General features: G+C 41.8%; 1 protein-coding gene across 3 annotated transcripts in view; it reads left to right on the plus strand.

Moving 5' to 3' along the window:
- lsamp (limbic system associated membrane protein) overlaps nt 1-21874 on the plus strand; it is a 741226-nt gene that overhangs the window by 278270 nt on the left and 441082 nt on the right. Inside the window, exon 1 of one of the 3 annotated variants that reach the window (XM_084951573.1) lies at nt 11508-11731. The exons of 1 other annotated variant lie outside the window; for it this stretch is intronic. In XM_084951573.1, coding sequence (XP_084807699.1) covers nt 11668-11731 — 64 coding nt within the window. In that variant the 5' untranslated portion in view covers nt 11508-11667. Of the gene's footprint in view, nt 1-11507; nt 11732-11803; nt 11859-21874 lie in introns of those variants that run through there. One more of the 3 variants, XM_084951576.1, reaches the window with a different exon arrangement.

The following is a 21874-nucleotide window of genomic DNA, read 5'->3' on the forward strand; positions in this document are numbered from 1 at the left end:
TGTTTTTAAAGACGTGGTGAGTGATAGAGAAGGGTATCAGGCTATTGCGCTTTTACAGCAAAGAGGAGACTCACAGCACTCTGGCCACATATAAAAATTGTGAGCATTTGTTCCCTTACAATAAAGCTTCTCTTCCAATATTTTACAGCATTTGTTTTATGTGTACTTTGTAGAGGTATGAAGTGAGAGCAGAAGATGTAAAAAACAAAACATAAGAGAAAAGTAAATATTTGATGTGGCAACTTGTGGGCCTTTCTGGAGATCAATAATATACTGACTGCAGCATGACTCTGTATTACTTCAGAAAAGTAATACCGAGTTGATTTGTTACGATGAAATCTTGATCTAAAGCCTATTAGAGTATTTGATATACTAGTTCATAATTTAATTATAAACTTCACCTAAACAAGTTCAGACCACAAACACACAGACACACACACACAGGCATGATTTTCCCCAGTCTCATGTTTTACTTGTAATCCAATCGATAACAATATAAATTTGTAAAACAATATAAAGTAACATGTCCCTGTCCTTCAATCTTTCATCTCAAAATGCAAAATTTCAAAATGTTGTAACTTTAAAAAAGAATAATTAAATATTCTGACGCAGCAGAGCCATAAGAAAACAGTACTCATTTAATCAGAGTATAATTTCACTAATCTCATAATTTAGAAGCTGCAGAGACATAAACCACAGAGGCAGAAATTACCCCAGATCACTGCAATGGACTGGTGAGTTGTCTTGGCTTTACCCCATTTCACACTTTATAGCAGCTGAGATAGGTATTCAGTGACACAGCATTCAATAAGCATTTGGGAAAATGATGGAAGTGGGAGAAAGGAATAAACTAGGAATGACTAGGTTATTTTCTTGGGATAAATGAAAGGTTACGTAGGTTTAATGAGTCATCTGCTAAAATTCCCAACAGGAAACTCTCAGGAAACTGTCTGACTGACCGTCTCATGCGCACCTGTTGTCAAAACGGTCTGAAAGTAAAGCCTGGAGACTCTGAATTCATACATAAGGCACACGGGATTATAAGGGGACCTGTCGACTTTCAGAAAAATCAAAGGATTGATTTTAAGTGCGCCGTATTTTCCAAAAAACACGGTAATAACAACGGCCTGCTAGCATTCTCTACCAAAAATAGTGCTTTGTTGTGTATCTGATGGACGAAAGCTAAACCAGTTCCACATCACTGAAGTTGCAGCATTTTTACAAACTAGTTCTGGTTCATCCGTTTCATTCAACGATCCGCTTTCTCCCTTCTCATTCTCCGTCGCCGCCATGCTTTTTCCGCCATGTGCGTATGAAAACAAAGGCACTGCGCATGTGCGCTTTACCCATATTCTATCGCGATATTTCATTTTCTTATTGTTGCCCAACATTATACCGGTATTACCGTGAACGGTATGATATGGCCCAGCCCTAGTCATTAACATTGCTATTTGTGTGGAAAAAACAAGTCAGCTTGCAAGTCAAGAGTAGAAATATATAAAGATACAGATGACAGCCTGAAACACATGTGAAGTATCCTAGAACTGCAGCATAGGCAGTATGTAAATAACACGGCTTATCTCTAGTTTTCCAGAATCGCAAACGTTACTGAAGCTAAACTGTAACCTTTTGTGAAAGTGAAGTTTTCCACTGCTGTTTGATTAATTTCAGGCTTTTCACTGGCATTACAGAAGAAACTAATAGGCTGTAAAACAAAAACTGCAGATAACAGATTTTGTTAAAGTTCATGCTTTAGAAGAGTTCAGGCAATTACAAGAATCCGAAGCGTAGAATATCAGACAGTGATTATCTGGTGGCTGATCCTCTGTTGCCTGCATTAACTTTCTTTACATCTGGGGTGCAGTTCCTGTGTTGTGGCTTGCTGTTTTAACATTTTCAAATATAGCAGGTTGGGCTTTGGATAGAGCTATAAGGTTTATTTTATTTGAAAACAATATCTATAGAAATTCACTGTCTAATGGGGTAGGGATGATTGCATTTTGTTTGTCTACTACCTACTGGCTACATGCAGGGTTTTTTTCTCTGTGTAATGTGTGGCCAAGCTAAGCTGGTGAATATTTGTAGCACTGAAAGTAACTTCCATAAATGTGGCCTTCAGCAGGGTACGTCTGCTAGCCTGAGTGTGAACTAAGTTCTGCATGAAACCTTTTCACTGTAGACATTTTGAATCATAGCAGGAAAAGTAAAGATGAGACAAAGTTTGCAAATCTGCATAAACAATTCTATGGAAGTCCAATGATACCAATAATGAACAAGCTGACACAGCAATAGTGCCACTGACTGGAGCTCTTTTAAGTTACCAATTAGTTGTACCTGTGCTTTTAAATGTTGAACATAGCTGTTTTGGGAGGTTTTTTGCACACATAACATCAGCCGTCCTCATTAGCCAATAATCCACGGTATGTTTGTGATTTTCACAAATGTTCATGATTGACCTCTTCATCGAAAGCAAGTTGGGTCATCAAATAATCCTTATGAGAGTCAAAAATACTGCGCACTGATCCATACAAGCTATCCGGTCTTTAAGTGATGACATGATGAATCCTGCTTCCGGGCCCAAACTACCCTCCGTTTAATAAGGCTGTTGTGTTTTTAGCATGTTTTAATACTCCTAAAACCCCTAAAACCAGTCAGTGATCACTGTCGGCCTCACTCGATTTTTATTACCAGTATTAATTTTAAAGCTCGGTTTTTAAAAGCTTACGATGTAATTAAAGCCCAGCCTATGCAGCAGTATATCAATGACTAACCTCATATTGTGGATGGATCATTCGAGTTGTTTTCCTGACTGAAGTTTGATCGGTTTAAAGCGTCCTGCCATGTTATTGCATTTGTCCCTGACCATCGGGAACCCTCACGTTAACTTTTATCGAGTGGAAAAAAGTTCATCCTCCAGCTTCACTGTTTATATTATGCTAACATAGCTGTGTCGCTAGCGATCACGTAGCACATCATTATATACCAGCTAGCCAAAATTCAGTAATCCCACAAATGTCACTGCTGTTTACTTTGCTGTCTTCATTCATGTCGGAAGTGATAGCAGAGCTGTACGTTTTAATTGGTTTCAGAAATCTCTCAGTCAGAACATGGTATGTTATATTTAGATGGAAACTAGCGAGCTAACTCCCTGCTAACTTCTAACTCCCAGTGACTAAATACTAAAATACTCCCACTGACTTTTTAACCTTCTGAACATGTATATATTACAGCATCAAATTCTTCCTCTACTACAATAAGATTATAAAAGATTTTATTGGCTTGTGGCTCATCATCATTCAGGTTGTAAATCATGTTTTTAAAAAGTAACTAAGTAACTAGGTAATTAATTACTTTTGAAAATAAGTAATCTGTAAAGTAACGAGATTACTTTTTTGGGGAAGTAATCAGTAATTAGTTACTGATTACTGTTTTCAAGTAACTTGACCAACACTGATGTGGACAAACACAAATTGCTCTTTAACCTGTAAAGAAACCCGCAGGAGTTTCTACCACTTACTGAAGTGTGATTTGGAAAAAATTGCAGTAAGCACTGATTATCCTCTGAAGAATGAAAACCTCTGCACCATGCTCATCGTCAACTGTTGTGCCGAGGTTCTACTAGATGTTTATGAGCTTCTTTTTATTTATTTTATTTACTTAGTCTTAAATACAGAGTATATGCTTTTCCGTCTGTGGTGAGGGAAATATTTTTAAAGTCTTTAATGAGGCTACTTCCTTTCCCCTCTGTCTAATCCTTTCGAGGCTGCTGACACAATCCAGATGATTTATGTCTACAAAATATGCGCATTGTGCCTTAGTTAATAATGTAGTTCATGGTGTTGGTAGGATTTAATGAGAGTTTTTCAATAAAGAACTTGTCAAAAAATGATTTTTTGAAACAACATTTAGCTTTCAAAGAAATGTCGTAATTTCAAAGAGGTTTTAAACAAGTGTTCTTTTGGGAACTCAGCTATCACCATTCTTGCTCATTGTCTTATGCAGTCTTGTTTCTATAAGGTATCTTTGTGCTGAGATAAGAGTGTGGAATGTGGGGACAGGTCCTGAGAAAAAGAACCATCTTTTCATTTTACATAACAGGATGTTGCAAAGGATGAATAATCACTATAATGCACTAGCAAACACTAACACACACACACATGCTCATGCAATGATATGTACACAACAATCTCAGTCCAATTTTTGTTTTGTTACTGTAACATCTGTGACTCTACAGACAACAGCAGACTCCTACACATTTTAAGTGTTGATTTTCCACGGAGACTCCGGATGGATACGCTCTGATTTTTCACAGTAGTGTTCCGATGAGATCATTTCATGGTTTAGAAAGCTGTGCGTGCTTCTGTCTGTGTAGGTGTTTGTTTGTGGATGCGTGTGTGCGTGGAGGGTTGGGGGCTATAATTGTGTTTGCGTTCTTATCTTTCTTGTTTTGTTGGTGCAAATGGCTAAAATTATACTGTAGTTAACAAATACATACAGAAATGACGAAGTCAGCTGATTTGAGCTTAAATCAGATTGGTTTGCAAATAGAAATTGCTTTTAAGTGCTTTTGCATCCCCCCTATTCCATATTGACTCCTCTAACATGCATTAAAACATCTAGCTCTAGCTGTAAGGAGAAAAGAGCTTCATTACTCAGCCTGCTGGTATGCTTAGTCCTGAGAGGTTTGAAGAATCTCATATATCCAGATTGTTGACACTCATGCTCATCTGGTATGAAATGTCACTGTGTTTGTCATAATATGGACTGTTAAGACCTCTGGCTTCACTAAATAGATCACCAAGACTTTCTTATGACGAGTCAGTGACAGGCAGCTGAGTGGAACCAAGCAGAGGGGAGAAATCAGTCAGTTTGACAGTTCCCATCACACATCTCACTCTCCTCACCCAAAAAGCAGGTGGAAAATGTATAATGTGTGTATGTGTCCACATTTGCAGGCAAGTCATTTAGCAGAAACAATATCACTCTTGAGTTTGTTTTACACACGAAGGAACTTTTTTTTCTAATTATGTACTAGAGCGGATCCCAGTGATTTCACAGGAACTTACAGCAAGAGTGTTTGCTGGTGAAAGACTTCATAAGCGTGCTTTAATTTTATTTATTTATTTAATAGTATGTAAGAAAAAAAAACATCAGTACATGTGGGTTTTCTGTATTTCCTGAAATAAAGAGCAACTTGAGGTGGAAAGAATGACAGTATAGAAAGATGCTCATTAGCAAAGAAGCAGCAAGTCTGCTTGGAGAAAGATGAAAAGAGCAAAAGGTAGATAAGAACAAAGGTGGACCTTCAGCTGCTGAACGTGTCCATGAGGATCTCTGCTTGTGTTCATGCAGCAGGTATCTGTATCCTGTTTCTGGTTCAGCTACTCTCACTGGAGCAGAACGGTTTTTATTCAGCATGTCTCCCCACCTGTCTGATCCTATTAGACCACAACACGTCTGCTTAGCTGATCAGGGCTGGAACCCAGCAGAGTGTGAGCTGATGACTGTTGATAATGAAGAAAATGAGGATTAAATCACTTGGTAATAGAAATTAGATGAGTGCATGTGACCGCTCTAATGTAATGGTGGTTCAGACCAGTTTTTTTTTTCAAATAGGGCAAAGTACAGTAGCTCATATACAAATTCATTCCACATTATCCCATTACACAAACAATGCAACTCCCTCTGTCTCTTCGACACTACCACCTCCAACAAACAAACACGGACTTCCATGTCGTGTCCTTTAAACCAGGACAAAGCTCTGTGTATCCTTCAGTCATGTCACTGTCTGTCTGTCTGCTTCATATCAGAGAGCTTTGAATAAAATAAATAAAACAACAGTGCCATTCTATTGAAAATAATTAGAGATGTTATTGACCATTACATCCACAACTTTACATATAAATAATTTTTTAATGTGACATAAAAAAAGATTTATCTTGAATTGAATAATGTGTTATTTACTGTGAATTCTTTTAAGTTGTGTTTTTATGAAAGGGCTGAGGAAAGGTTATATGGAAATAGGCTGATGGCTGCATTTCTGTTTAAGGAGTCAAAATTTCCCAGCATTCCCAGGCTTCCATTGAAGTTGCAGCTTGAGTAATTGTTCATCTTTATCTCCCTCTGCTCAGTTTTTTTCTGCTTCCTTTCTTCTGCCACCTGCTCCTTTTGACAGTCTTCCTAACCGAGCAGCTACAGACAGTATGGTAACAAGTGTTAACCACTGTGCTGCTAGTTGTGAAAAGAAATAACATCAACTTATAAATAAGCCTCATTTGTGCAGCAGGTTCAGCTCAACAGAGCCTGAACACAGACCGAAAGGTAAACGAGTAAATACGGGTGATGAACAGACTCGATTATCTTTAACAGATGAGATTATTACATTGGAGTTTAAAGTTAATACGTTTCATCATATATATCTATATATCTATGTGCTCTCACATTTCATTAACCTTCACAATCATATATTCATTGACCAATTTCTTTTTTTTATTCATTTTAAAGAATGACAAATGCAGGATTAAAATTAATGCTTTACTTTGCCTTCCAGTTTGAATTGATGAAATATAATAACATAATTAAAGCAGTGGTTTTGTATGAATGATGGTGATTTACTGTCTTAACTGAACCTGTGGACGTTGATTTTTTTTTTTCACAAGATGGGCATCGTTTTTATTCCTCTGGCATCTAATATTGCTCTTCTGTCAAAGCCACTGGAATCTCAGAGTGCTTGTGTTTGGTCCTTGTAGTGTTGTAATACTCAAGGTATTGATAACTGTGAGAAAGCTCCCATTGAAACAGCTCTAATTACCAACTCATGACAAACAACAGGTATTTATCCAGAAGTATTTGGACAATGATATTCCATCAGTCCATCCATCTTCTTCCTCTTATCCAAGGCCAGGTCGCGGTGCAGCAGCCTAAGCAGAGAAGCTCAGACATCCCTCTCCCCAGCCACCTCCTCCAGCTTGTCCGGGGGAACACCAAGGCTATCCCAGGCCAGCCGAGAGATATAATCTCTCCAGCGTGTCCTGGCCCTGAACCTTGGCCTCCTCTTGGTGGGACATGCCTGGAACACCTCACCCAGGAGGCGCCCAGGAGGCATCCTTGTCAGATGCCCGAACCACCTCAACTGGCTCCTTTTAATGTGGAGGAGCAGCGGCTCTACTCTGAGCCCCTCCTGGATGGCTGAACTTCTCACCCTACCTCTAAGGAAGAGGCCAGCCATACTTTGATGGAAACTCATTTTTGCTGCCATGACAATGATTGTAATTTTACTTCTGCGCAGTGCTATAGTGAGGTTTACACCAAAAATTCAAAATGTGATCAAAGTGCAGACATCCAGCTTTAACCTCGCTCTCTATCAGTTTCAGGGAAACTTCAGATCTTCCAGGATATTAACAAGACAGACGGGACGGCTCATTGGTGAGCCCCAATCACAGAGGATGTTGTAGTCCACTGAGAGTTACTGCTGATGCAGTTCCTGTTGTTCAGATCATCATTTTCGAATGATGTTCTTTAGAGAAAACTCACCACATTGATATCAAGCTTCGTCAAGACTTCATAGGAAAGATTGTTTGATTTATTCTTGCCAGCAACTTGTGATGCAGTGCTCGCAAGCGCCGTTAGCGCTGTTAGTTACTGAGGATGTGTGACATTAATATGTGAAGCAATTAGTGGAGTTAAGCGCAAGAACAGTTAGCTTGTAATTAGCAAAGCACCATCTGTGGTTACCATGACGAGACATCGTGGTCGGTGTTACTTCATTTTGTGAGGTCGAATATTTTCATGAATCTTACTTTATAGGCATTTTTATGATTTTGCCTGCAGTGTAGTGAACAATAACAAAGCCCGGAATAGGTATGCATCTCACATACCTCTATGAACGTTGCTCATAGTCAGATTTCGCACCTACATCTCTGATGGTTATACATTTTATGACTTTGCCCATGTTAGGAGCGCTAAGCTTGCATACATACATTTGGCACCACTACACCTACATATATTTAGAAGTTGTTTGTGCAGGCCAAAACGGAAGCCGGTACAGAAATGGGGAAGCTAAACCAGGGTAAAGGTTGTTATACAGAAATAGGAGAGGCAGATTACCACCCCAGATGGAAAGTAGCGGGCCAAGAGGATGGGACCAGCCCGTGTAAACACGACACGGGAAACTGATCTTTGACACCACAGTCGGGAACCCCTTTCACAGCTAAGAAACAGCAATGATGAAGTGAAGAAAAAACACTGTCATTTTAATCGCTAACTTTTTATTTATTATATTTTTGTAGCTGTATATGCTTGCCTCATCTATCTGTTCTCTCTATATTTGGGATGACCTCTGTTAGAACTGAAATCAAGCTCCCTGTTGGAAATAAAAGGCCCAGTGACAGAGTCCAGCACACTTTAACTATATCTGAACCAGAAGGTGGTGCTTTGCTCTGCAGTCATTTGGCTCTCTGCTGGATGTAAAGCATAATGAGACCTCAAAGTCTTTAGGGAAGCTCTCATAGGTTTTTCATGCCAGCTGAGGGCTGCAGTGTTGCAGCAGAGAGCTCAAGTCTAATAAGAGAAAAACAGTCATAAATCAAATGTTCTCAGAACAGGCACAGGTAATCAGCTGGGGTCTGGTGTGGTGGAAAACACTGGGGTGGAGTCACTAGAAATAGACAGAGCAACTCTTTATTGAGGACACAGACCAACAGCAAAACTAGAGCTCCAAGAGTCATTAGCATCAGAGTACCACGGAGCATCTGTGACTTTACTGTAAATGATCCCTTTCTGGAGGATGCAGCGCAGAGTGGAGAGAGTGCTGTCTAATGTGGTGTCATATTTAGAGGTTAAATCAATAATTATCTTTTCTGGGCTGTATCCTGATACTTGATTGATGGAAGTTGAAGCTCACACTTTGGGAAGGAGTGCCGTCAGACATGATGGACTTTACTCATCATTACGCCCCATGTGATTTTCACAGTGGTACTTACAGGAATGGTGGACACAGCTATACACTCACTGTCCATTTTCCATGACCTTTGGATAATTTTTCAGTTTTATTCTCTTAAATCTAGAATGCAGTAGGAACAATCTTACAGTTATATGTCAATGTGGCTTGTTCAAATCTGCAGGAGGCAGTAAACATACTGACCGCTCGTAGGAAGTAAATGTACCAGGATATTAATCGTTCTCTTCACATTTCACCTCTATTTAGCATCACATTGGCTTTTTGCTCTGAGGGATAAATGCCATCTAATGTGCAGACTTGCTGGGATGGATATTTTTTGCTCTCACGGGTGCGTCTGTGATGAGGTGATGTCCAGAAAAGTTCAAGGCTGCAGCGCGTGTTTGAAAATGGCTACAGTTTGTTACCACTCCAAGCACCAAAAACGGGTGGCGGCAATCTGGATTTGAACAGAAGCTGCAAGCAACACCTCAAGATAACAGTTTAGAGCAGAGTCTGTGAAATAACTCAGAACTGACTCAACTCAACTCTAAAGTCTGTGAAATTACCAACTCTTAATATTGCCTCTCTCTACTCTTTTTTTCTGTATAATTTTCGTTCTTTGATCTTTCTGTCTTCAGTCGTCACTTTCTCGTTATTTCTTTGTCTGCACTCTGAGGTGTGTTGATTATTTTACAGAATAACTAAGCCTGACAAGTGTGTTCTACACAGTCCTGTATCTATAGTCCATCATCACTGCAAGGCTACATACTTCCTCATCAGAGGGACCCAACAACTTCTAATCACAGTCGGCACAGGCTGAAATTCATTAGAATTAGCTTAAGGATTTCACACTCACATTCAAAGGTTTGCCTGAGGACAGAAACACTGTGGGCTGGAAATTAATTATGAATCAGGACACTTAGCGGTCAGGAGCTTTGACCTTGGCGTTCAGTGTTAGACATGAGTGGACGGCGCTCACTGTTAAAGGAATCAGAATATTTCTTTTGAATTAATGGAAAGGAATAAAGATGGCTTGTTTTGACTGACCAGGCCCCTGTAACAGCTGGGAAATCGCCTGGAATTAGATAGTTTGATTAGAACTGCTACATTTAGCTCATTTCTGGATTCATAGGACATCAGTGTCTTATTCCAGAGTTGGCAACATTCCGTTTTTTTTTTTTTCCTTTGAAGCATGCAAAGTAATTAATGTGAAATAACCAAGCTAATAATTACAAAGAAAAGTGTTTAATATTCAACATATTTCAGTTTTTATTTATACATATCTTTATATAATTCACATTGAGAGAAAGCTGAGAGATGGTCAGTGATTACCACATGTGAAGGACTACGGCTTTGACTGAAGATTAGTATTATGAGCCTGTTTCGAGGCTTTGAGGAGCACTGAAGATATGAAGAGGTCCATAAACCCTTAGGTAGATATCCACATGCACAGAGAGCTCTGATATCCTGTGGATGTGAATAATGCATAAAAGCATAATACACTTTTCTTCCATCTGGCCAATTATTTATTTATTTTTAATTTTTTTTTTCTAAAACGAACTCGAACATGAAACGAATCTTCCGTCTGACAATCAGCACTCACTTCTCTGACAGCGGGTTATATTTTTCAATGTGCCGCTTCGGTAGGATACCATCTAACCTTTGCTGCTGGCGTGTTATCATAAAAACACTCCAAACTATAAATGAACACAGTGATGGAAACAGGTGGGGGAATGTAAATAAGCTCTCTGAGCACAATCCCCCAGTGATATGAGGTCCTGTGGGTGAAAGCGTCACAGGTGAAAATGAGCAAAAAGTGCAAATAATAACACGGAGCTCCAAGCGAGTCTTGGACATGATGGCAGAGACCGAGGACACAAATTAATACTGTGACATTAAACATGTAGACGTTTTTTTTGCTAATTTCTTATAAAGCAATGAACTGGTCTAGAAAAAAAGTCAGTTGATGAAAAGCTTTGAGTGCAGTGAGGTCTTTATATATTTGGACTTAAGTGTTGCAACTTTGCATCTGAATGTCAGCACAGTGGGATAGTTTTGTTGTACTTCAGTCACATGTTGGCAGTTTTTGTGATTTACAGAGGCAAAATTGCAAACAACGCGATGTAATTTCTTCTTTGCCTTGTGGCTGTGACTTGTCTTATTTCAGAATGAAAGTCATGGTCTTATTTTGCATCCAAAAAAAAATACTGTACTCTATAAAGATTTCGGAACAGCCTGCTGCAATTACAGTACAGGCGGTCACATAAAATATCGTATTAATATTGCGTATCTGTTTATGGTGTATATATATTTTGTACCATATGAAGCCACATGATAGCCTTAATCCATACAGTACGAATACATGTAGAGATGTGAGTATAAAGGGATGGAATACAGGACATGCTTCTTTTTGAGTTCATATCTAAAATTGTGAATACCTGTAAAATATTTGGATCATAGCTGTAGTGCCGCCTCAAAGTGAGAGCCACCGGGGTGACTGTAACGTGGGTGAGATGGAAGATTCTCGGTAGGGGTCGCTAATGTCCGCGCAAAGGTAGCAGAAGAATCAGTGACGGTCTCAGGCTCTCCTGCTCATCAGCTCCGCTCAGGCTGGGATTTCTTCCTCCGCTCGGCTTCATCTGCAGCGCTTTCTCGTCGGGAAACTTACCGCTGGAGACGGAGCCTCATCTGGAGGAGCGCGGAGCTTTTGCACCTGAGTGAAGGACACCATGGCTTACTTCTGGATACACACCGCGTGGATCGCCGGCGTCGCTTTCCTCTTTGGATTTCAAGGCAAGGGACCGTTTTATTCTTTTCATTTGGTTTCCCGCTAGGAAACACTGGAGTTAAGAGGAAAATGACATCTACAGTGGATATTTAATGTGCGTCTGTCCGTCCGGTGCTGACTCGAGTTATGAAGGTATGTGAAGAGACTTCCCTTCCTGTGAAACACCTGACAGGGCAGAGAGGTGGGGAGTCCTCGCGGTGAAGCTTCTCACTTTTACTGTTACAGCAGAGCGCCGTTCGGTCTGAATAAAGTTAGTGGTGAGTGTCTCGGAGCTGAGCTGACAGCAGTGAGCGCGCAGTAGCGCCCTGTGACACAGAAAAGAGCAGCACTGGAGGCTGATACCCCTGACAGCTTCACTTGAGTCTCCTCAGCAGGGGAGTAGAGTATTGCAGAAACGTGGAGGGTGCTGGACTGTCAGCTCAACAGTTGTGGTTATCTTTTTATCCCACGGTTTTGTAGTGACGCATACTGTAGATCAGTTTGGATCATTCGTTTATGATCCTTTGCAGTCTTTTTGGCACTGCGTGGCAATGAGCCCATTACTGTGGATATGTGATTCATGTGGACTGTTGAGGAAGGGAAAAAACAAAACAGTGTGTGGTAGAAAACGAGTAAAAGATGATAGTATGTTTGCAGTTAAAGGGGAGATTGGTTTTCGTGTCTTCTCGCTTGTCTATTTTAGCAATTAAATGCCGGCTTTAACTAATGATGCTCTCCAGACTGTGAGCAGATCGGCACTAAAGGAATTTAGGAAGAGAGTGGTGACAGAAGCTGCTTAGTCTGAACTGAAGAGAAAAACATTTTTAGGTAAGAAAATATTATCACTTAACAGTCAGCTGGAATAATAATAATAATAATAAGAAGAAGAATAAAAAGGTGATAGTCAGTGAGCAAGAGCAGTTAACACGTTTCTGTTTAAACCAAGGCACGTGCTGAAGTGTTAAGGATGAACACCACTGAGAGAACCAAGACCTCCATCACCTACAAAGCTGCCTTCCAATTATGTGCATAGATTAGCTTCACCCACAGCAAATTCTTTTTTGGCAGGACCACAGATGCTGAGGAATGTGTGCATGTCAGTCAAAAGCAAGCAAAAAAAAGCTTATGAATTGTTGATTGGTATTATATTTCAGGGGCGTTAGCACTTAACTCATTGATCTGCTGATGGAAGAAAATGATTTCCTGGCTTGAAGACAGTATGGAAACATCCATCCATACTTAAGCAAGTATATATGGATAAACAAACAACCTACTTCTTTTAAAACCATTGTATTCTCCTCTAAAATGAAACAACATTCACTGACAATTCTGTGTGTCAGTGTGTTCATGTTTTCCGTGTGCTTGTGTGGGTGTCCTCTGGTTACTCTGGTTTCCTTCCACAGGCCAAAAACATTCTCGTACTTCTGAATTGGCCATAGGTAGACTGTGAGAGTGTGTGGTTTCCCTGTCTCTGTGTCTCAGCCCTGTGATAGACTGAAACTGATGTGTCCATCCCAGAGTGTAGCCCTCCTTATCATTTGACTTTTGTCAAGTGACCCAGACTCAAACTTGGATAAGCAGTTAAAAAAATGGATGGCGTAAGAAAGTGGTTGATGGATGAGTGCCGCCCACTGCCGCATGACATACTTACACTTTTAGAGTTTTTGCAGTATTTTGGTACATGCTGAGCATGTTTAATGATCAGCGACGGTACTAAAAACCACCTGGCTAACATTGTGTCGGTACACCTGCAAAAAATGTTCTGACTCATCACAGCATTGACACGGGACCTCAAGGGGTATTGCTGGGTTTGTGTGGATGACTTGAGGCACATAGCAGTAAAATCTTGTAAAATTGCAGAATCTTTAACCTCCTAAGACCCGAACTCTTCCACGGCATGCATTTTTAATTTATCTTTGATATTTGGGCTGATTAGGGTCCGATGAATGTAAAAACAAAGAATTACCAGATTTCTTTTTTTTTTTACCCATTTTTGCTTCTAAGAAAAATGAGAGCCACAAATGAGGATATTCGTTTAAAATTTCAATAGAACAGTAGCAGTATAATGTCTTTGTAAGTGGATATCAGGCCCTTGTAGAGCAAAATTGAGTATTTGGGTCTAAATAACCAAAAATGTGATGTCCACATATGTGGACGCCAGGTCCTAGGAGGTTAAAAAGCATACATAAGAAGATGTGGCTTTTATTTTGCAACTAATAAGTAATGAAAAACAGTTCCCTTTTTACTGTGGGAAGAAAGAAGTCTTCAGAACTGAGTCAGTCTACAGAAAGATTGTCAGCGCTATAAATAAAAATTGGCATATGTCTACATTAGCAGAATACTGCCTATTATGTTAGCATTGTGAAGAAGCTAGATGTAATCACAGCCTATTGTATTTTCTGTTCACTGAAGCGTTATAATTTTGCTAATCAGTATACCGTGTTCACATAGCATATTACTGTCATGCAGACCAATCACACTAGCTGTGGCGTGGGTTGCCACAGTTTGTAGTTACATGTTTAGGAGGGTGCAAGTCAGGTTGCGATGTGGTCAACAGTGTAAGTTATGCTGTAGGTAAGATTATGCCGCAGGTTACAGCCACAAGTATGGGACTACGCTATACTGAAGATGATGAACACAGTATTATGAATACAGCTTGACATTAGCCTCTACTATACAGCAGCGACAGACCAAAACCAAAAAGAAAATATAGCAGTTTGGGCAAAATATGAATTCATTTTGAATTTAAAATTGATTTAAAGATTTAAAATTGGAGGAATCTCTGTGCCCAGTGGACAAGGATGAAAATTAATATTAGATGCCTGTGATCTTTGGGCCCTCAGGTGGCACCGCACTAAAAATGAGGTATGATTCTGTCATTGACCCATACCTGATTCCACAGGCTCGGGAACATGTTCAGAAACACCCCAGTGTGCCATGCATTCCACAAATACAGGTCAAATGTCTATCACGCAAAGAAAAAGCCATATTGGAACATGATCAAGAAATGCTGCCGTTTGCTTTGGACCAAAGCACATTTAAAATGCACTGAGGAGAACTAGAAAATCCTTCTGTGGTCAGATGAATCGAAATGTTTAATTCTTTTTGGAAAACATGAATACAACATCCTCCAGACTAAAGAGGAGCAGGACCATATGCTCCATTTCCAATTACATGTTTTTCAGTGATGCTCTTGCATATTTCAGCAAGATAATTCTAATTTCTCTACAGCAGAAAACTCCCATCCCAACTTTTTTGAAATGTGTTGCCACCAGCAAAGTCAAAATAAACAACAATTTTTCTTAAAAAGGTTCAATTATTCAATTTAAGCATTTAATCAGGTTTTCTTTAATTATGGGTTTACAAGATTTGTAAATCACTGCATTCTGGTTTTATTCAAATTTTGCAGTGTCTGAGCTTTTTGGGGGGACTTGGATTGTATTTTCCAAACTCCTAGAAAATAATGACTTTACCTGTTGAAAACCTGAACTGCACGAGTGAGGGGCAAAAAAAGAAAGGATAAAATATCTATAGTTAGGATTCCTGTCACTATCTCTTACATTAAACTACGAGTTAGTAAGCTGTCAAAGTTTTTCTTTTTTCTCTTTCCCTCCCCTTCAACATTTCTCTTATTCTCTCATGAGCTCCTTATTGTCCCTTAGTGGCTTTTTGAAAAAATCTTTGTCGACCAAAGCCATCCTTTCTTTGTTTATATCTGGTCCTCTACTGGAATTATTTTCCCAGTGCTGCATGCTCATGACAGACAGTAAAATCACTGACTGCAGGCTGAGCCATTGTTTCCTCTGAGGGGAGCAGTGATAGCCATCTCTCTGCAAAGCTACTTTAAAACTGTCATCTGCTGTGACTTCAATTGATCTGGATGTTGACACTGTTTGCTGCCGGCTTTTCAAAGTGCAGCCAATGAACCAGACCGCCTGATAAACCAATTTCATGAAATAATATACTTGCATGAATGTGGGGTGGGCTTTTGGGAAAGACTTTGAATTTTATGTGTATATTTGCCCTTTTCCTTAATTATGTAATCAGCTCAGCTACTTTCTTCAGTTAACAAGTATTTATGAATCAATCAATCAATCAATCTTTATTAGCAGACTTGATGTCCATAAAAACAAGACAGAAACACACACAACACCCCCCCCCCCCCCAAAAAAAACCAAAAAAAACCCCCACAAGGTATAAACCTTTAAAATAAATAAATAAATAAAAAAAAAAAAAAAAAAAGTGTATATATATATATATATATATATATATATATATATATATATATATATATATATATATATATATATAAAGCATTTGTAAAAATATAAAATCATAATATACATAAAACACAATTACTTAAAAGAAATCAATAAATACACAAACACTTCAACCAGTGCTTTCTCAGACTGGATGAGTAACGGGAACTACTCACTGTCGGATCTGTAAGTGCTAAAATTATACTGTTACTCGAACCATCCAGTCGTTCTCTAAAATTGAACATTAACTTTCTTAAAAGTGCTTTAAAAGTCCAAACACCCACAGCTATAAACATCTGGCTGGCACTACCCCTTCTAGGTATCCTGCAAAGGATTCTCATCGCATCATTATATGCAACATGCAGCTTCTGCATGCTACATTGTTTGTAGGATGACCACAAGGGGGCAGTATATAGCGGTTCCACTTTAACTGGAAGTGAACAAAAGCTGAATTTGCGGCAATAGTATTTGCCTGCACATAGAGCTTACACCGTTGTCTGTATATGTCATCATCATCATTCATTTGCACAGTAATAAAGTGACCGAGGTATTTCACCTTTTTATGACCTTCAAGAGTTTTTTGGGCCAGTTTAAACAAAGGGAAATTTAGCTGTTTATCCTGCTTGGTTCTACATATCAAAACAGCACTTTTAACAGCATTGTACTTCATGTCATATTGCACACCATATTCAGTACAGACATTGAGAAGATCCTGTAACCCAGCACTGCTTGGACTAAAAACAACCAGATCATCTGCATACATAAGATGATTTATCAATGTTTTACCTAATATACACCCAGTGTTACAGGCTCTCAGCTGTATGGACAAATCATCAACATATAGATTAAATAAAATTGGAGACAAAATCCCACCCTGTCTAACACCGTTGCTGACACCAAAGGGGGCAGAAATACTGCTTCTCCATTTAACCTGCATGTTCTGATGAGCGTACCAGTAAGAGAGAATCCTCACGATGTATTGAGGAACTCCCCGTCTCTTCAGTTTATCAAAAAGTTTTCTGTGGTTCACTCGATCAAAAGCCTTAGAGGCATCAATGAAACACATGAGGACAGATGAATTTTTAGCCCTATACAAACTGACTATTTCCTTGAGTGCATATATGCACATGTCAGTGCTGTGCTTTGGTTTGAAGCCAAACTGATTATCCAGAGAAGAGATGAACACACTAACTCTGTCAAACAAGATTCTTTCTAACACCTTAGATAAAATACTGGCGAGTTCAATCGGCCTATAATTATCCAAACAGCTCACTTTTGCAGCTTTGTCCTTCATAACTGGTACCAGTAAAATACACAGCATTGAGTCTGGTAATATGCCATGAATCATAAACCCAGTGAAACAGAGTGCTAGAAGAGGAGCTAGCCTTAAACTAGCATGTTTTAAATGTTCTGCAGTGATGTGATCCAAACCAGAAGCTTTATTATCAGATAACCTATGAATGACTTCATATACTTCATGTGTCCTTACACTTATTGTTTCATTACTCATGTCAGAATTGTCCTCATATGGTTCACTTTTTATACAGTTAAACAACGCACTGTAATGCTGTCTCCATAATGCTGCAATGTTATCTGCCCCAGAAACACCTTCAACAGTTGATGGTAGAGATGGTTTACAGTTATTAAGAGCTTTCACCTCTTTCCAAAAATCTGTCATATTATTACACAGCATTTTCCTGGCCAAAGAATCTGTTCTCAGCATTTGCTCATTTTCAGTTATAAAGTGAACAGCGTACTTATATCTGGCATTTGCACATTTTTTCTGTTCAAATTCTGGGCCTTGTTTAGGTCTTCCAGCCATGGCCCAGCATTTATAAGCTATGCGAGCTTCATCATGGTACATGGATATATGTTCTTTCCAGCCAGGTCTGATGTTAGGTTTCTTATGCTTATATTGTTTATCAAGCAGTGTACCACTTTCAGGAACCTGAGTTAGTGCGTGAGGTTGAGAGGTACCGGCTAGATATAGTCGGGCTCACCTCTACGCATGGCTTGGGCTCTGGAACCAGTCTCCTGGAGAGGGGCTGGACTCTGTCTCAGTCTGGAGTTGCCCCTGGTGCGAGGCGGCGGGCTGGGGTGGGTATTCTAATATCCCCTCGGCTTTCTGCCGGTACGTTGTGGTTTTTCCCGGTGGATGAGAGGGTTTGTTCCCTGCGCCTTAGGGTCGGGGAACAGGTCCTGACTGTCATCTGCGCTTATGCGCCGAGTGGCAGTTCGGAGTACCCAGCCTTCTTAGAGTCCCTGGGGGGGGGGGTGCTAGAAGGTGCTCCACCTGGAGACTCTGTTATCCTGCTGGGAGACTTCAATGCTCACGCGTGATTGGGAGGAACGGCCTCCCTGATCTGAACCCGAGCGGTGCTTTGTTATTGGACTTCTGTGCTAATCACAGTTTGGCCATAACGAACACCTTGTTCGAAGATAAGAGTGTCCATAAGTGCACATGGCACCAGGACGCTCTAGGCCATAGGTCGATGATCGATTTTGTAATCGTATCACCAGACCTGCGACCATATGTTCTGGACACTCGGGTAAAGAGAGGGGCTGAGCTGTCAACTGATCACCACCTGGTGGTGAGTTGGATCAGGTGGCGGGGGAGGACGCTGGACAGACCTGGTGCACCTAAACGCGTAGTGAGGGTGTGCTGGGAATGTCTAGCAGAGGCCCCAGTCCGCGAGATCTTCAACGCACACCTCCGGCAGAGCTTCAACAGCATTCCGAGGGAGACTGGGGACATTGAGTCCGAATGGACCATGTTCAGCGTCTCCATTGCCGAAGCTGCTGCATTGAGCTGCAGCCGCAAGGTGGTTGGTGCCTGCCGTGGTGGTAATCCCCGAACCAAATGGTGGACACCAGAGGTGAAGGGAGCCACCAGGCTGAAGAAAGAGTCCTATCGGGCTTGGATAGCCTGTGGGACTCCGGAGGCAGCCGACAGGTATCGACAGGCCAAGCGGAATGCGGCTCGGGCAGTGGCTGAAGCAAAAACTCGGGTGTGGGAGGAGTTCGGAGAGGCCATGGAAAAAGACTTTCGGACTGCCTCGAAGAGATTCTTGCAAACCGTCAGGCGTCTCAGGAGGGGAAAGCGGTGCTCTACCTGCACTGTGTATAGTGCTGGCGGAGCGCTGCTGACGTCGACTGAGAAAATTGTCAGGCGGTGGAAGGAATACCTCGAGGACCTCCTTAATCCCACTGACACGTCTTCGAGGACCTCCTTAATCCCACTGACACGTCTTCCGAGGAGGAAGCAGAGTCTGGGGTTGAGGGGAATGACCCGCCAATTTCCGGGGGCGAGGTCACTGAGGCAGTTAAACAACTCCTTGGTGGCAGAGCCCCTGGTGTTGATGAGGTCCGCCCCGAGTTCCTGAAGGCTCTGGACGTTGTAGGGCTGTCCTGGTTGACACGCCTCTGCAATGTTGCGTGGAGATCAGGGGCAGTACCCGTCGACTGGCAGACCGGGGTGGTGGTCCCCATCTTTAAGAAGGGGGACCGGAGGGTGTGTTCCAACTACAGGGGGATCACACTCCTCAGCCTCCCTGGGAAAGTCTATGCCAGGGTGCTGGAAAGGAGAGTTCGTCCGCTAGTCGAATCTCGGATACAGGAGGAACAATGCGGTTTTCGTCCTGGTCGCGGAACACTGGACCAGCTCTTTATCCTCTCGAGGATACTTGAGGGTGCATGGGAGTTTGCCCAACCAATCTACATGTGTTTTGTGGACTTGGAGAAGGCATTCGACCGTGTCCCTCGGGGTGTCCTGTGGGAGGTGTTGCGGGAGTATGGGGTGTCTGGCCCATTGCTACGGGCCATTCGATCCCTATACAACCGTTGCAAGAGCTTGGTTTGCATTGCCGGCAATAAGTCGGACTCGTTCCCGGTGGGTGATGGGCTCCGCCAGGGCTGCCCTTGTCTCCGGTTCTGTTCATAATTTTTATGGACAGGATTTCTAGGCGCAGCCAAGTGGCGGAGGGCTTTCGCTTTGGTGGCCTCAGAATCTCATCTCTGATTTTTGCGGATGATGTGGTTCTGTTGGCTTCATCGGGTGAGGGCCTCCAGCTCGCACTGGAACGGTTCGCAGCCGAGTGTGAAGCAGCGGGAATGAGGATCAGCACCTCCAAATCTGAGGCCATGGTTCTCAGCCGGAAAAGGGTGGAGTGCCCACTCCGGGTCGGGGATGAGTTCCTGCCCCAAGTGGAGGAGTTCAAGTATCTTGGGGTCTTGTTCGCGAGTGATGGGAGAAGGGAGCCGGAGATCGACAGACGGATTGGGGCTGCAGCTGCAGTAATGCAGACGCTGCACCGGTCCGTCGTGGTGAAGAGGGAGCTGAGTGTAAAAGCGAAGCTCTCAATTTACCGGTCGATCTACGTCCCTACCCTCACCTATGGCCACGAGCTGTGGGTAGTGACCGAAAGAACGAGATCGCGGATACAAGCGGCAGAAATGAGCTTCCTCCGAAGGGTGGCTGGCCTCTCCCTTAGAGATAGGGTGAGAAGTTCGGCCATCCAGGAGGGGCTCAGAGTAGAGCCGCTGCTGCTCCACATCGAAAGGAGCCAGCTGAGGTGGTTCGGGCATCTGACAAGGATGCCCCCTGGGCGCCTCCTGGGTGAGGTGTTCCAGGCATGTCCCACCGGGAGGAGGCCCCGGGGCAGACCCAGGACACGCTGGAGAGATTATATCTCTCGGCTGGCCTGGGAACGCCTTGGTGTTCCCCCGGATAAGCTGGAGGAGGTGGCTGGGGAGAGGGAGGTCTGGGCCTCTTTGCTTAGGCTGCTGCCCCCGCGACCCGGCCCCGGATAAGCGGAAGAAAATGGATGGATGGATGTACCACTTTCATACAGAGCAGTCACTATATCATCATACATGGAGCAGAGTAAATGTTTATGCACAGCATTCTTACAGTTGACATCCTTGCACAAATTAGCTTCTTTGGGCAAAGAAATGTTGTTCAGATGTATATCGGTATTACTATGATAAGCTAAGAAATCATCTTCACCAAATGCTGACCAGTCTAATTTTACACTGGTAGCAATATTAGCAATATTATTTCCAGTTGTTGCTGGCATTTGTTCCACATTCACAGTAAAACCAAAAGGTATATGGTCTGACACAGTTACCTCATACCTAATAGTCATGTTTGCTAAAGCTGCATGTCCACCAGCTGTACAGATACAGTGGTCCAGCCATGATGTACTATGCCAGGCTTCACTTATGTAAGTATAGCTATCTGCAGGCAGTAACACTTTGGTAGACAGGATAAGATTGTTAACTTCACAAAAGTGGGTTAAGTGGTTACCGAGAACTGCTGTCTGTGAGATCAGCATTAAAAACACCCAAAACATATATGCTGTAAAAGTCGTTGTCTTGAATAAATGCATTAATAAAAGCCAGCCTACTTAGGTATTCTTGCTCATTTTGACAAGATTCATAGGGAGTATAAATATTAAGAATGATAAAACTACTATTATTCTGTGTATATTGTACACCAATACACCAGTCTACATTCAGTCTAATGGGCTTTATCACAGGGTCTATTTTTTTGTCCCAAAGCACAGCAACCCCTCCAGGTATTCTACCTCTGACTATAGCTGTGCTGAGATCAGTTGTTGATTCCCCCACTCCCAAAAAACTTGCATTTAGACAGTTAAGTTTTCCCAAGTCCTGTTTGGACAACCATGTCTCTTGCAAGCATAAGATGTCACATTCTGCAAGCAGACTGTCCGCAACAATCCGTCGAGCTTTATCTCCTGCACTCTGTCCCAAACGTAGACCCCGACAGTTGTAAGATAATACCCGAATAGACATCTTCATGTTGATACGTTGGTACCAGAAGGCGCAGTTATCTCCCCTGCTGGATCCACTGTGCTTGGCACCACCGTACCGGGCTTACGAGGTTCATAA

The sequence above is a fragment of the Perissodus microlepis genome, chromosome 14, assembly GCF_051167445.1.
Source record: "Perissodus microlepis isolate ML-2025 ecotype Zambia chromosome 14, ASM5116744v1, whole genome shotgun sequence".
In the NCBI taxonomy this organism is placed as follows: Eukaryota; Metazoa; Chordata; class Actinopteri; order Cichliformes; family Cichlidae; genus Perissodus; species Perissodus microlepis.